Source organism: Mustelus asterias, chromosome 24 (genome assembly GCF_964213995.1).
Source record: "Mustelus asterias chromosome 24, sMusAst1.hap1.1, whole genome shotgun sequence".
Taxonomy (NCBI): Eukaryota; Metazoa; Chordata; class Chondrichthyes; order Carcharhiniformes; family Triakidae; genus Mustelus; species Mustelus asterias.
In genome coordinates, this window is record NC_135824.1 from 313,061 (window position 1) to 327,917 (window position 14,857).

Here is a 14,857-nt window from a genome sequence, read left to right on the forward strand (position 1 = left end):
GTGCTGAGGGAGTGCCGCACTGTCAGAGGGTCAGTACTGAGGGAGTGCCGCACTGTCAGAGGGTCAGTGCTGAGGGAGTGCCGCACTGTCAGAGGGTCAGTACTGAGGGAGTGCTGCATTGTTAGAGGGGCAGGACTGAGGGAGTGCCGCACTGTCAGAGGGTCAGTACTGAGGGACTGCTGCATTGTTAGAGGGTCAGTACTGAGGGAGTGCCGCACTGTCAGAGGGGCAGTGCTGAGGGAGTGTCGCACTGTCAGAGGGGCAGGACTGAGGGAGTGCCGCACTGTCAGAGGGTCAGTACTGAGGGAGTGCCGCACTGTCAGAGGGTCAGGACTGAGGGAGTGCCGCACTGTCAGAGGGGCAGGACTGAGGGAGTGCCGCACTGTCAGAGGGGCAGTACTGAGGGTGTGCCGCACTGTCAGAGGGGCAGGACTGAGGGAGTGCCGCACTGTCAGAGGGTCAGTACTGAGGGAGTGCTGCATTGTTAGAGGGTCAGTACTGAGGGAGAGCTGCACTATCAGTGGGTCAGTACTGAGGGAGTGCCGCACTGTCAGAGGGTCAGTACTGAGGGAGTGCCGCACTGTCAGAGGGTCAGTGCTGAGGGAGTGTCGCACTGTCAGAGGGGCAGGACTGAGGGAGTGCCGCACTGTCAGAGGGTCAGTACTGAGGGAGTGCCGCACTGTCAGAGGGTCAGGACTGAGGGAGTGCCGCACTGTCAGAGGGGCAGGACTGAGGGAGTGCCGCACTGTCAGAGGGGCAGTACTGAGGGTGTGCCGCACTGTCAGAGGGGCAGGACTGAGGGAGTGCCGCACTGTCAGAGGGTCAGTACTGAGGGAGTGCTGCATTGTTAGAGGGTCAGTACTGAGGGAGAGCTGCACTATCAGTGGGTCAGTACTGAGGGAGTGCCGCACTGTCAGAGGGTCAGTACTGAGGGAGTGCCGCACTGTCAGAGGGTCAGTACTGAGGGAGTGCTGCATTGTTAGAGGGGCAGGACTGAGGGAGTGCCGCATTGTTGGAGGTGCTGTCATTTAAATGAAACATTAAACTGAGGCCCCAACTGCTCTCTCTGGGATGAAACAGATCCTCTGGCCCTTGTCTGAGGTGGAGATGCCGGCGTTGGACTGGGGTAAACACAGTAAGAAGTCTCACAACACCAGGTTAAAGTTCAACAGGTTATTTGGTAGCACAAGCCACAAGCTTTCAGAGCGCTGCTCCTTCGTCAGGTGAGTGGGAGTTCTGTTCACAAACAGGGCATAAAAAGACACAAACTCAATTTACAAAATAATGTTGGCCGAGTTGCAAGTGTATGTACCGTGTACCTGGTGGATGGTGTTCTCATGTGAGATGATGGCATCTGTGTCGATGATCCGGCACGTCTTGCAGAGGTTGCTGTGGCAGGGTTGTGTGGTGTCATGGTCACTGTTCTCCTGAAGGCTGGGTAGTTTGCTGCAGACAATGGTCTGTTTGAGGTTGTGCGGTTATTTGAAGGCAAGAAGTGGGGCTGTGGGGATGGCCTTGGCAAGATGTTCGTCTTCAGCACAGTTCCAACGCGCACAGCGAAAAACTGCACCAACCTCCTCAGAAGACAAACACGGGACACGGCGGACAGAGTATCCTTCGTCGTCCAGTATTTCCCCGGAGCGGAGAAGCTACGGCATCTTCTCCGGAGCCTTCAGCATGTCATTGATGAAGACGAACATCTCGCCAAGGCCATCCCCACACCCCCACTTCTTGCCTTCAAACAACCGCACAACCTCAAACAGACCATTGTCCGCAGCAAACTACCCAGCCTTCAGGAGAACAGTGACCATGACACCACACAACCCTGCCACAGCAACCTCTACAAGACGTGCCGGATCATTGACATGGATGCCATCATCTCACGTGAGAACACCATCCACCAGGTACACGGTACATACACTTGCAACTCGGCCAACGTTGTCTACCCTGATATGCTGCAGAAAGGATGTCCCGAGGTATGGTACATTGGGGAGACCATGCAGACGCTACGACAACGGATGAATGAACACCGCTCGACAATAACCAGGCAAGAGTGTTTTCTTCCTGTTGGGGAACACTTCAGCGGTCACAGGCATTCGGCCTCTGATCTTTGGGTAAGCGTTCTCCAAGGCGGCCTTCACGACACACGACAGCGCAGAGTCGCTGAGCAGAGACTAATAGCCAAGTTCCGCACACATGAGGACGGCCTCAACCGGGATCTTATAGAATCATAGAGGTTTACAGCATGGAAACAGGCCCTTCGGCCCAACTTGTCCATGCCACCTTTTTTTTTAAAAAACCCTAAACTAATCCCAATTGTCCGCCTTTGGCCCATATCCCTCTATACCCATCATACCCATGTAACTACCTAAATGCTTTTTAAAAGACAAAATTGTACCTGCCTCGACTACTACCTCTGGCAGCTTGTTCCAGACACTCACCACCCTCTGTGAAAAAATTGCCCCTCTGGACACTTTTGTATCTCCCCTCTCACCTTAAACCTATGCCCTCTAGTTTTAGACTCCCCTACCTTTGGGAAAAGATATTGACTATCTAGCTGATCTGTGCCCCTCATTATTTTATAGACCTCTATAAGGTCACCCCTCAGCCTCCTACGCTCCAGAGAAAAAAGTCCCAGTCTATTCAGCCTCTCCTTATAACTCAATCCATCAAGTCCCGGTAGCTTCCTAGTAAATCTTTTCTGCACTCTTTCTAGTTTAATAATATCCTTTCTATAATAGGGTGACCAGAATTGCACACAGTATTCCAAATGTGGCCTTACCCATGTCTTGTACAACTTCAACAAGACATCCCAACTCCTGTATTCAATGTTCTGACCGATGAAACCAAGCATGCCGAATGCCTTCTTCACCACTCTGTCCACCTGTGACTCCACTTTCAAGGAGCTATGAACATGTACCCCTGGATCTCTTTGTTCTGTAACTCCCCCCAACGCCCTACCATTAACTGAGTAAGTCCTCCCCTGGTTCAATCTACCAAAATGCATTACCTCGCATTTGTCTAAATTAAACTCCATCTGCCATTCGTCAGCCCACTGGCCCAATTGATCGAGATCCTACAGCAATTGAAGATAACCTTCCTCACTGTCCACTATGCCACCAATCTTGGTGTCATCTGCAAACTTACTAACCATGCCCCTATATTCTCATCCAAATCATTCATATAAATGACAAATAACAGTGGACCCAGCACTGATCCCTGAGGCACACTGCTGGTCACAGGCTTTCAGTTTGAAAAACAACTCTGTACAACCACCCTCTGGCTTCTGTCAAGAAGCCAATTTTGTATCCATTTAGATACCTCACCGTGGATCCCGTGAGATTTAACTTCATGCAACAACTTACCATGCGGTACCTCGTCAAAGGCCTTGCTAAAGTCCATGTGGACAACATCAATTGCACTGCCCTCATCTACCTTCTTGGTTGTGATAAACCACTGTTAAGCTTATTGCCTGTGTGTGTGTGTGTGTGTGAGTGAGTGTGTGTGTGAGTGTGTGTGACATGCCTGGGCATGCCCCTGCCGGCCCTGCCTGAGACTCCTCCCCCCCCGGTCCAGGTATAAAGGTGACTGCTCCCCGCCCCCCTGCCTCAGTCTCTGGACCAGTTCATCAGCATGGGTGTGCTCCAAGTCTTTTGCGAATAAAAGCCTCTTTATTCTTGCATACAAACTAGTCTTTGCTTGATTGATAGTCCATCAATTTTATTCGCAAAAAATTTTTGGGATGGAGCAGATACTAAAACCCGATAGATTAGAATTGGATCCTCAAGCCGTAGGAGCCTCTAACAGCTTCGATCACTGGCTGCGATGTTTCAAAACTTTCCTCACCGCTCTGCCTCCGTCATCCGGACCGAAACCGACAAGCTACAAGTGCTCCACACCCGGGTAAGCGATCAAGTATTCTCGATGATTAGAGACACTGAAACTTACAAGGATGCGATCGAACTTTTAAAAGGCCAGTACAACAAACAGACTAATGTAATCTACGCCAGACATCTTCTGGCTACTCGCAGACAACAGCCAGGAGAATCGGGCGACCAATTCCTGCATGCGTTGCGAGCACTTGGCAGGGCCTGCAACTGCAAGGCCGTAACAGCCGCCCAAAACACTGAGGACTTAATCAGAGATGCCTATGTCACGGGTATCAGGTCAAACTATATCCGACAACGACTGCTGGAACAGGGTGGGCTGGATCTACAAAAGACTGTAGCGCTTGCCGACTCGTTAGAGGTGGCCTTCCGTAATCTCGAGGCCTACACCCCCGACCACGGGGACGCATCGTGGACGCCGCAGTCGCCGCCACCTCTGTACTCGGGAGGGCCGCAGGCCTACGCCACGCCACGTCCCACCAATGACCCAACCGCTGCGGCAGTCTCTGGAGGCCCAAAGTGCTACTTCTGCGGCCTGGGGAAGCACCCCCGACAACGCTGCCCAGCGAAGGATGCGATCTGCTCCGGGTGTGGAAAGAAGGGCCATTACGCGAAGGTATGCAAGGCGAAGTCGATCTCCAAGCCTAGTAGCGCCCCGTGCGAACCGCAGGGGCCGCCATCTTGGGCGCCGGTAGCCGCATGTGAGCCGTGCGGGCCGCCATCTTGGATGCCTTCAGCCACGTGTGAGCCGTGCGGGCCGCCATCTTGGATGCCGTCAGCCACGTCGCAAAATCCAACGGTGGCTTCGGTTACGCTGGACCAATCCAGGCCTCACCAACTCGCCAGGTCCATGATGGACATCGAGGTAAACGGTCGCACTACAAACTGTTTATTTGACTGTGGGAGTACGGAGAGCTTTATTCACCCTAACACAGTGAGTCGCTACGCTCTTTCAGTACTGCCAGTGAAGAAAACGATCTCCATGGCTTCAAAGTCCCACTCGGTGGATGTCCTCGGGTACTGCGTGGCGACCCTGACTGTACGGGGCACAGTGTACAAAAATTTCAGGCTCCTCGTGCTGCCACAACTCTGCGCTGCCGTACTCCCGGGGCTAGATTTCCTGGGTCACCTTAAGAGTGTCACCATGGAGTATAATGGGCCTTTTCCCCCGCTCTCTGTTTGCAATCAGCAGTTCTTAGATCGCCCACCGCGCACCACCTGCAGCCTCTCGACCCTTAAAGTCGCCCCTCCCTCACTGTTTGAAAATCTCACCCCCGACTGCAAGCCCATCGCCACCAAGAGCAGACGGTACAGTGCTGGAGACAGGGCTTTTATCAGGTCCGAAGTGCAACGGCTCCTAGGGGAGGGGATCATTGAGGCCAGTACCAGCCCCTGGAGAGCCCAAGTAGTAGTTGTTAAGACTGGGGAGAAACATCGCATGGTCATTGACTACAGTCAGACCATTAACCGATACACGCAGCTGGACACGTACCCCCTCCCCCGCATATCTGACATGGTTAATCAGATTGCACAATATCGGGTGTTCTCCACCATCGACTTAAAATCTGCATACCACCAGCTCCCTATCCGCCCGGAGGACCGCCAATATACTGCCTCCGAGGCAGATGGCCGCCTCTATCACTTCCTTAGGGTCCCCTTCGGCATCACCAACGGGGTCTCGGTTTTCCAGTGTGAGATGGACCGAATGGGAGACCAGAACGGGCTGCGGGCCACCTTCCCGTACCTGGATAATGTCACCATCTGCGGCCATGATCAGCAGGACCACGACGCCAACCTCCACAAATTCCTCCACACCGCCACACTCCTAAATCTGACCTATAATAAGGAGAAGTGCATATTCCGCACACGCCGCCTTGCCCATCCTTGGTTGTGTTGTGGAAAACGGGGTCATCGGTCCCAATCCTGACCGCATGCATCCCCTCCTGGAACTTCCCCTCCCCACCAGCCTCAAAGCACTGAGGAGATGTCTGGGCTTCTTCTCGTATTACGCCCAATTATGCAGATAAAGCCCATCTGCTCATCAAGTCCACCTCTTTTCCCCTGACGGCAGAGGCCCGCCTGGCTTTTGACTGCATCAAAGCAGACATCGCGAAGGCCACGATGCACGCTGTAGATTAATCCATCCTGTTCCAGGTGGAGAGCGATGCATCTGACTTCGCCCTAGCCGCCACCCTTAACCAGGCGGGCGGACCCGTGGCCTTCTTCTCACGAACCCTCCAAGGCCCTGAAATTCGACACTCCTCTGTCGAAAAGGAGGCCCAAGCCTCCAGTGGAAGCTGTACGGCACTGGCGCCACTACTTAGCCAGTAAACGATTCACCCTACTCACGGACCAACGGTCACTTGCATTCATGTTGAACAACACGCAGCGGGGCAAGATCAAGAATGATAAAGTATTGAGGTGGAGAATCGAGCTTTCCACCTACAATTACGACTCTTATACCGGGCCGGGAAGCTCAATGAGCCCCCAGACGCCCCTGTCCCGGGGAATATGTGCCAGCGCACAAATAGACCAATTGCAGACTCTCCACAACGACCTCTGCCACCGGGGGTCACCAGGTTTTTTCACTTCATTAAAGCCCATAACCTGCCCTACTCCATTGAGGAAGTCAGGTCTATAACCAGACACTGCCAGGTTTGCGCAGAGTGCAAGCCGCACTTCTATCGGCCAGACAGAGCACACCTCATAAAGGCCACCCGTCCTTTCGAACGCCTAAGCGTTGACTTCAAAGGCCCCCTCCCATCTTCTGACCGCAACATATACTTCCTCAATGTCATTGACGAATATTCACGTTTCCCCTTCACTATTCCCTGCCCGGATATGACCTTGGTCACGGTCGTCAGGGCCCTGCACAGCCTCTCCACCCTGTTCAGATTCCCTAGCTATATCCATAGCGACCGGGGATCCTCCTTTATGAGTGATGAGCTGCAACAGTACCTGCTCTCCAAAGGCATAGCCTCGAGTAGGACCACCAGCTACAACCCCAAGGGGAACGGACAGATAGAGAGGGAGAACGCGACAGTCTGGAAAGCTGTTTTACTAGCTCTGAGGTCTAACGGTCTTCCAGTCACCCGCTGGCAAGAGGTCCTCCCGGATGCACTACACTCGATTAGATCACTCCTTTGCACAGCTACCAATGCTACCCCTCACGAAAGAATGTTTGTTTTCCCAGGAAGTCCTCCTCGGGGACCTCACTACCGTCGTGGCTGACGTCCCCAGGCTCTGTCCTGCTCCGGAAGCATGTGAGGACCCATAAGTCGGACCCCCTGGTCGAAAGGGTCCAACTCCTCCACGCCAACCCCCAATACGCCTATGTGGCGTACCCCGACGGGCGGGAGGACACGGTCTCTATTCGAGACCTGGCATCCGCAGGTGCCCCAGGGACCACGGCGACCCACAACCCCACACCCCCAACCCCCGTATACAGCACGCCTGAGCCCCAGGAGCCGCCACAACGCACCCGACAATCAGAAGGGACTACAGACGACTCGAGCGACTACGGCCTGGTGCCTGAACCAACACCGCGGCCACCGGAACCGACACCACGACCGGCACTACGGCGGTCGCAGCGGCAGATCAAGCCCCCAGAGAGACTGAATTTGTAAATTTGTAATTCTGTAAATATCGTTCCAACCACCTCACCCCCGCCAGACTCTTTTTTAAAAGCAGGGGGTGAATGTGATAAACCACTGTTAAGCTTATTGCCTGTGTGTGTGTGTGTGTGTGTGACATGCCTGGGCATGCCCCTGCCAGCCCTGCCTGAGACTCCTCCCCCCCTGGTCCAGGTATAAAGATGGACCAGTTCATCAGCATGGGTGTGCTCCAAGTCTTTTGCGAATGAAAGCCTATTTGTTCTTGCATACAAACTAGTCTTTGCTTGATTGATAGTGCATCATTGGTTACCCCTTCAAAAAACTCAATCAAATTTGAGACACATGATTTTCCACTCACAAAGCCATGCTGACTGTCCCTAATCAGTCCTTGCATCCCTAAATGCCTGTAGATCCTGCGTAACAGATGTGAGGCTCACTGGCCTGTAGTTCCCAGGCTTTTCCCTGCAGCCCTTTTGAAACAAAGGAACAACATTTGCCGCTCTCCAATCTTCAGGCACCTCACCCGTGACTATCGATGATTCAAATATCTTGGCTAGGGGGCCCGTAATTTCCTCCCTTGCCTCCCGCAACGTCCTGGGATATACCTCATCAAGTCCTGCAGATTTAACTACCTTGGTGCGCTTCAAGACTTCAAGCACCTCCTTCTCTGTAATATGGACACTCCTCAAGACATCAATATTTAATTCCCCAAGTTCCCTAACATCCATGCTTTTCTCAACAGTAAATACTGATAAGAAATATTCATTTAGGATCTCACCCATCTCTTGTGGATCTGCACATAGATGACCTTGTTGATCCTTAAGAGGCCCTACTCTCTCCCTTGTTACTCTTTTGCCCTTTATGTATTTGTAGAAGCTCTTTGGATTCTCCTTTGCCTTATCTGCCAAAACAATTTCATGTCCCCTTTTTGCCCTCCTGATTTCTCTCTTAACTCGACTCCTCCACCCCCTATACTCTTCAAGGGATTCACTTGATCCCATCTGCTTATGCATGTCATGTGCCTCTTTCTTCTTCTTGACCAGGGCCTCAATATCCCAAGTCATCCAGGGTTCCCTACTTCTGCCAACCTTGCCCTTCACTCTAAGAGGAATGTGTTTACCCTGAACCCTGGTTAACACACTTTTGAAAGCATGCCACTTACCAGACGTCCCTTTTCCTTCCCACAGACTCCCCCAATTAACTTTTGAAAGTTCCTGCCTTATACCATCAAAATTGGTCTTGCCCCAATTTAGAATATTAACTTTTGGGACAGACCTATCATTCTCCATAGCTATCTTAAAACTAATAGAATTATGGCCACTGGTTCCAAAGTGATCCCTCACTAACACTTCCCTCACTAACACTTCTGTCATCTGCCCTTCCTTATTTCCCAAGAAACGTTGTGCCTATCAGGTCACACTATCTGTAACCCCCACGACTTGCCTGGGCTTGCAAATTCTCACTAATTGTTCTGTCTAGAGACAATACACATCTCTTTAACCTGTGCTTAACCCTCTCTCCACTCACATTGTCTGTACCTTTGAGACTTGATGACCTGTAAAGACTCGCATTCCAACCATTATTTTGTAAATTGAGTTTGTGTCTTTATACGCCCTGTTTGTGAACAGAACTCCCACTTACCTGATAAAGGAGCAGCGCTCCGAAAGCTAGTGGGCTTTTGCTACCAAATAAACCTGTTGGACTTTTACCTGGTGTTGTGAAACTTCTTACTGCCTTTTCTGAAGAGCAACGGTGTTCTTCCTGGTGTCCTGGTCAATACTTATTCCTCAGTCAACATCACGGAAAACATATCTGGACATAGTCACATTGCTCTGACTGGGAGCTTGCTCTGCAGAAACTGGCCTGCATTTTAAAACAGTGACTTCAATGAGAGTGTTGTGCTCTGTGACATCCTGTGGTTGCGAATTCTCTGTTTAAATGCAGAACCTTCTGCTTTTGATGTTCTTTATTTTAACAATGACAAAAACTACAAGAAGAGCCAAATATTTGTGGGACCTCAGGCAGGAATTTCCGGCTGCGATCCCACCCAAGATCAGTGGGCCTTTGCATGGTTCCCCCCCCACCCGCTATGATTCCCGTGGAGGGGCAGGCGGGATGGGAAAATTCCAGTGCTTGCGTTCAGGATATTGGGCAGGTTTCCGAAAGTCCTGTGTTTTTTAAGAAAATGTCTGCGACTAATCGAGACAGCCAAGTTTTTACTGAGTTACCAATCCCCGGTAATAGATTGCTCATCCCCCAAACCCCCTCATTCATCCCTCATAGATCCTGCCCACCATCAGACTCACCATGGACTACTCTCCGGAATCGGTTGCATTCTTGGACACACGCATCTCCATTAAGGACGGTCACCTCAGCACCTCACTGTACCGCAAGCCCACGGATAACCTCACGATGCTCCATTTCTCCAGCTTCCACCCTAAACACGTAAAAGAAGCCATCCCCTACGGACAAGCCCTCCGAATACACAGGATCTGCTCGGATGAGGGGGATCGCAACAGACACCTCCAGACGCTGAAAGATGCCCTCATAAGAACAGGATATGGCGCTCAACTCATCGATCAACAGTTCCGACGCGCCACAGCGAAAAACTGCACCGACCTCCTCAGAAGACAAACACGGGACACAGTGGACAGAGTACCCTTCGTCGTCCAGTACTTCCCCGGAGCGGAGAAGCTACGACATCTCCTCCGGAGCCTTCAGCATGTCATTGATGAAGACGAACATCTCGCCAAGGCCATCCCCACACCCCCACTTCTTGCCTTCAAACAACCGCACAACCTCAAACAGACCATTGTCCGCAGCAAACTACCCAGCCTTCAGGAGAACAGTGACCATGACACCACACAACCCTGCCACAGCAACCTCTGCAAGACGTGTCGGATCATCGACACGGATGCCATCATCTCACGTGAGAACACCATCTACCAGGTACACGGTACCTACTCTTGCAACTCGGCCAACATTGTCTACCTGATACGCTGCAAGAACGGATGTCCCGAGGCATGGTACATTGGGGAAACCATGCAGACGCTACGACAACGGATGAATGAACACCGCTCGACAATCACCAGGCAAGACTGTTCTCTTCCTGTGGGGGAGCACTTCAGCAGTCACGGGCATTCAGCCTTGGATCTTCAGGTAAGCGTTCTCCAAGGCGGCCTTCACGACACACGACAGCGCAGAGTCGCTGAGCAGAAACTGATAGCCAAGTTCCGCACACATGAGGACGGCCTAAACCGGGATGTTGGATTCATGTCACATTATCAGTAACCCCCACAGCTTGCCTCCTGGACTTGCAGAATTTCACTAGCTGTTCTGTCTGGAGACAATACACATCTCTTTAACCTGTGTTGAATGCTCCCTCCACCCACATTGTCTGTACATTTAAGACCTGGCTGGCTGTAGAGATTTGCATTCTAATTAGTATTCTGTAATTTGATTTCTGTGTCTGTTTGCTCTGTTTGAGAACAGATATCCACTCCATCTGACGAAGGAGCAGTGCTCCGAAAGCTTATGGTATTTGCTACCAAATAAACCTGTTGGACTTTAACCTGGTGTTGTGAGACTTCTTACTGTGCCACTGGAAGGACACAGATTTGAAATTTTTAACATTTGGTCTCTACTGGAGTTTTGAGACATTAAAACGGACACAAAGGCTTTAGAGAGGGTGCAAAAGATTCATGGAATGGGTCCAGGGTTGACAAATTTATTACATAATATTAGTAATTATTATTAATAAATGATTTATTTCAATCTCCAAAGATACTTACCGCCTGCAGGTGACTAAACAGATTTTTATATACCGTGTTCCCATAAGCAAACTCGCGAAGATAACTCTGCAAAGGAATAGCCAAGAAATTATGGAAACTTCAGAAACGGAATTATTTCTCCAGAATCAAACGGAATTCAACATTCGCACTTACGGTCAGTCCAGCAGTAAATACATGTTCACCCAGAAAGCTGGATAGCATGCGAAGAACAGATGCTCCCTGCAAGGGAAATTATTCAAAAATGTGTTGGAATGACAATGTTCAAGTTACACAGGCCACAACACTCTGTAATAAAAATTCAGCCAACACTTACCTTGCTGTACGAAATCGCATCAAACAACTCATTGATTTCTGCAGGCGTGTTAATCTCATTTTCTTTCGATGAAAGTGGATGGGATGAGGCTAAAGCATCAACAGCAAACACTCTGTAAACATCATCTAGGACAATGAGATCTTTCTGCGGAAAGGGAACAATGAAAATTACAGCACAGTAACAGGCCCTTCGGCCCCTCCAAGCCTGCAGCAACCATGCTGCCCGACTTAACTAAAACCCCCTACCCTTCCGGGGACCATATCCCTCTATTCCCATCCCATTCATGTATTTGTCAAGACGCTCCTTAAAGTCACTACCGTATCCGCTTCCACTCCCTCCCCCGGCAGTGAGTTCCAGGCACCCACTACTCTCTGTGTAAAAAATCTGCCTCGTACATCTCCTTTAAACCTTGCCCCTCGCATCTTAAACCTGTGCCCCCTAGTAATTGACTCTTCCATCCTGGCAAAAGGCTTCTGACTATCCACTTTGTCCATAATCTTGTAGATTTCTATCAGGTAGCCCCTCAACCTCTGTCGTTCCAGTGAGAACATTGTTGTAACTCAACTTATGACCATGAAACCATTGTCATTGTCAGAAAAACCCATCTGGTTCACTAATGTCCTTTAGGAAAGGAAATCTGCCGTCCTTACCCGGTCCTGCCTACATGTGACTCCAGAGCCACAGCAATGTGGTTGACTCTCAACTGCCCTCAGGCAACTAGGGAAGGGCAATAAATGCTGACCAACCAGTGCCGCCCATGTCCCATTAAAGAAATAGAGAAAGATTCAATATGGCAACCTGAAACATTGACCAACTGCATCCCGCAAAATCATTTCCAATTTCACCCCTTTGCTCCATCTTCAGAACCACAGACTGAGAATGTTCTAAGTTTTGGATTCCCCAGCAGCACATTTAGGGCGACACCGATGGTGAGCTGGGGAATCCCTCCAGGATGTTCTCACGGAATGGTTAACTTCCTCTGGACAATTTCATTGGACTGGGAACTATCTGACAAAGTGATATAAATCGCAAACTTTGGTTGGCTCTGCCAATTTTACCCTGATAGTTACACCCACCCCCCACTGCCCCACACCCACCCCCACTGCCCCACCCCCACCGCCACTGCCACACCCCCACCCCCCCCACTGCCCCCCCCACACCCCCCACTGCCCCACCCCCATCCCTAATGCCACACCCTCCACTGCAACACCCCAATCCCACCCCCCCACACCCCCCTCTGCCCCAACCCACACCCCCCACTGCCCCACCCCACACCCCCCACTGCCCCACACCCACCCCCCACTGCCCCACCCCCACTGCCCCACCCCCACTGCCACACCCCCACCCCCCCACACTCCCCACTGCCCCCCCACAACCCCCAATGCCCCACCCCCCACTGCCACACCCCCACCCCCCACACTCCCCACTGCCCCCCTCCCACACCCCCCACTGCCCCATCCCCACACCCCCCACTGCCCCACCCCCCACACCCCCCCCTACTGCCACACCCTCCACTGCCACACCCCCACCCCCCCACAGCCCTCACTGCCACTCCCCCCCACACTCACCCACCAACAACCCTCAGGGGAGACACACAGCAACTACTGCTGCAAAACAGGGTTGTTTTCCATCCCCGCGCCCCGGTCCATAACGTCAGGTTTGCTGCACTGACCCTGCCGGGGCACGGGTGGGGCACACATTCAGCCCCCCCCCTCACCCACACTCACTCCCCCCACCTCACCCACACACTCCCCCCCCCTCACCCACACTCACTCCCCCCACCTCACCCACACACTCCCCCCCCCTCACCCACACACTCCCCCCCCCACCCACACACTCCCCCCTCACCCACACACACTCCCCCCCCTCACCCACACACACTCCACCCCCCTCACCCACACACACTCCCCCCCCCACCCACACACTCCCCCCCCCTCACCCACACACACTCCCCCCCACCTCACCCACACACTGCCCCCCCTCACCCACACACACTCCCCCCCCACCCACACACTCCCCCCCCCACCCACAAACACTCCCCCCCCTCACCCACACTCCCCACCCCCCACACACACTCACTCCCCCCCACCTCACCCACACTCACTCCCCCCCCCTCACCCACACTCACTCCGCCCCCCTCACCCACACTCACTCCCCCCCCACACACACTCACTCCCCACCCCCCACACACACTCACTCCCCCCCCCCCCCACACACACTCACTCCCCCCCCCACCCACACACTCCCCCCCCCTCACCCACACTCACTCCCCCCCCCTCACCCACACTCACTCCCCACACACACACACTCACTCCCCCCCTCACCAAACACACACACTCCTCCCCCCACCCACACACTCCCCCCCCTCACCCACACACACTCCCCCCCCCTCACCCACACTCACTCCCCACCCCCCACACAAACTCCCCCCCCTCACCCACACTCACTCCCCCCCTCACCCACACTCACTCCCCCCCCCTCACCCACACTCACTCCCCCCCCAAACACACTCACTCCCCCCCTCACCCACACTCACTCCCCCCCCACACACACTCACTCCCCCCCCCACCCACACTCACTCCCCCCCCCACCCACACTCACTCCCCCCCCACACACACTCACTCCCCCCCACACACACACTCACTCCCCCCCCTCACCCACACTCACTCCCCCCCCACACACACTCACTCCCCCCCACACACACACTCACTCCCCACCCCCCACACACACTCACTCCCCCCCCACACACACTCACTCCCCCCCCACCCACTCACTCCCCCCCCTCACCCACACTCACTCCCCCCCCACACACACTCACTCCCCCCCCACACACACTCACTCCCCCCCCACACACACTCACTCCCCCACCCCCCCACACACACTCACTCCTGCCCCCTCACCCACACACTCCCCCCCCACACACACACACTCCCCCCCCCCTCACACACACACTCACTCCTCCCCTCACACACACTCACTCCCCCCCTCTCACACACCCTCACTCCCCCCCTCACACACACTCACTCCCCCCCCCTCACACACACTCACTCCCCCCCTTCACACACACTCACTCCCCACCCCCCACACACACTCACTCCCCCCCCACCCACTTACACCCCCCCTCACCCACACTCACTCCCCCCCCACACACACTCACTCCCCCCCCACACACACTCACTCCCCACCCCACACACACACTCACTCCCCCCCCCCCTCACCCACACACTGCCCCCCCACACACACTCACTCCCC

General features: G+C 53.4%; 1 protein-coding gene across 1 annotated transcript in view; it reads right to left on the reverse strand.

Annotated features, from left to right (window-relative positions):
- LOC144511126 (aminopeptidase N-like) overlaps positions 1 to 14,857 on the reverse strand; it is a 109,012-nt gene that overhangs the window by 39,031 nt on the left and 55,124 nt on the right. Inside the window, exons 7-9 of the mRNA XM_078241104.1 lie at positions 11,606 to 11,749; positions 11,446 to 11,511; positions 11,293 to 11,358 (exon numbers count right to left, since the gene is read on the reverse strand). Of these exons, the coding sequence (XP_078097230.1) occupies positions 11,293 to 11,358; positions 11,446 to 11,511; positions 11,606 to 11,749 (276 nt within the window). The remainder of the gene's footprint in view (positions 1 to 11,292; positions 11,359 to 11,445; positions 11,512 to 11,605; positions 11,750 to 14,857) is intronic.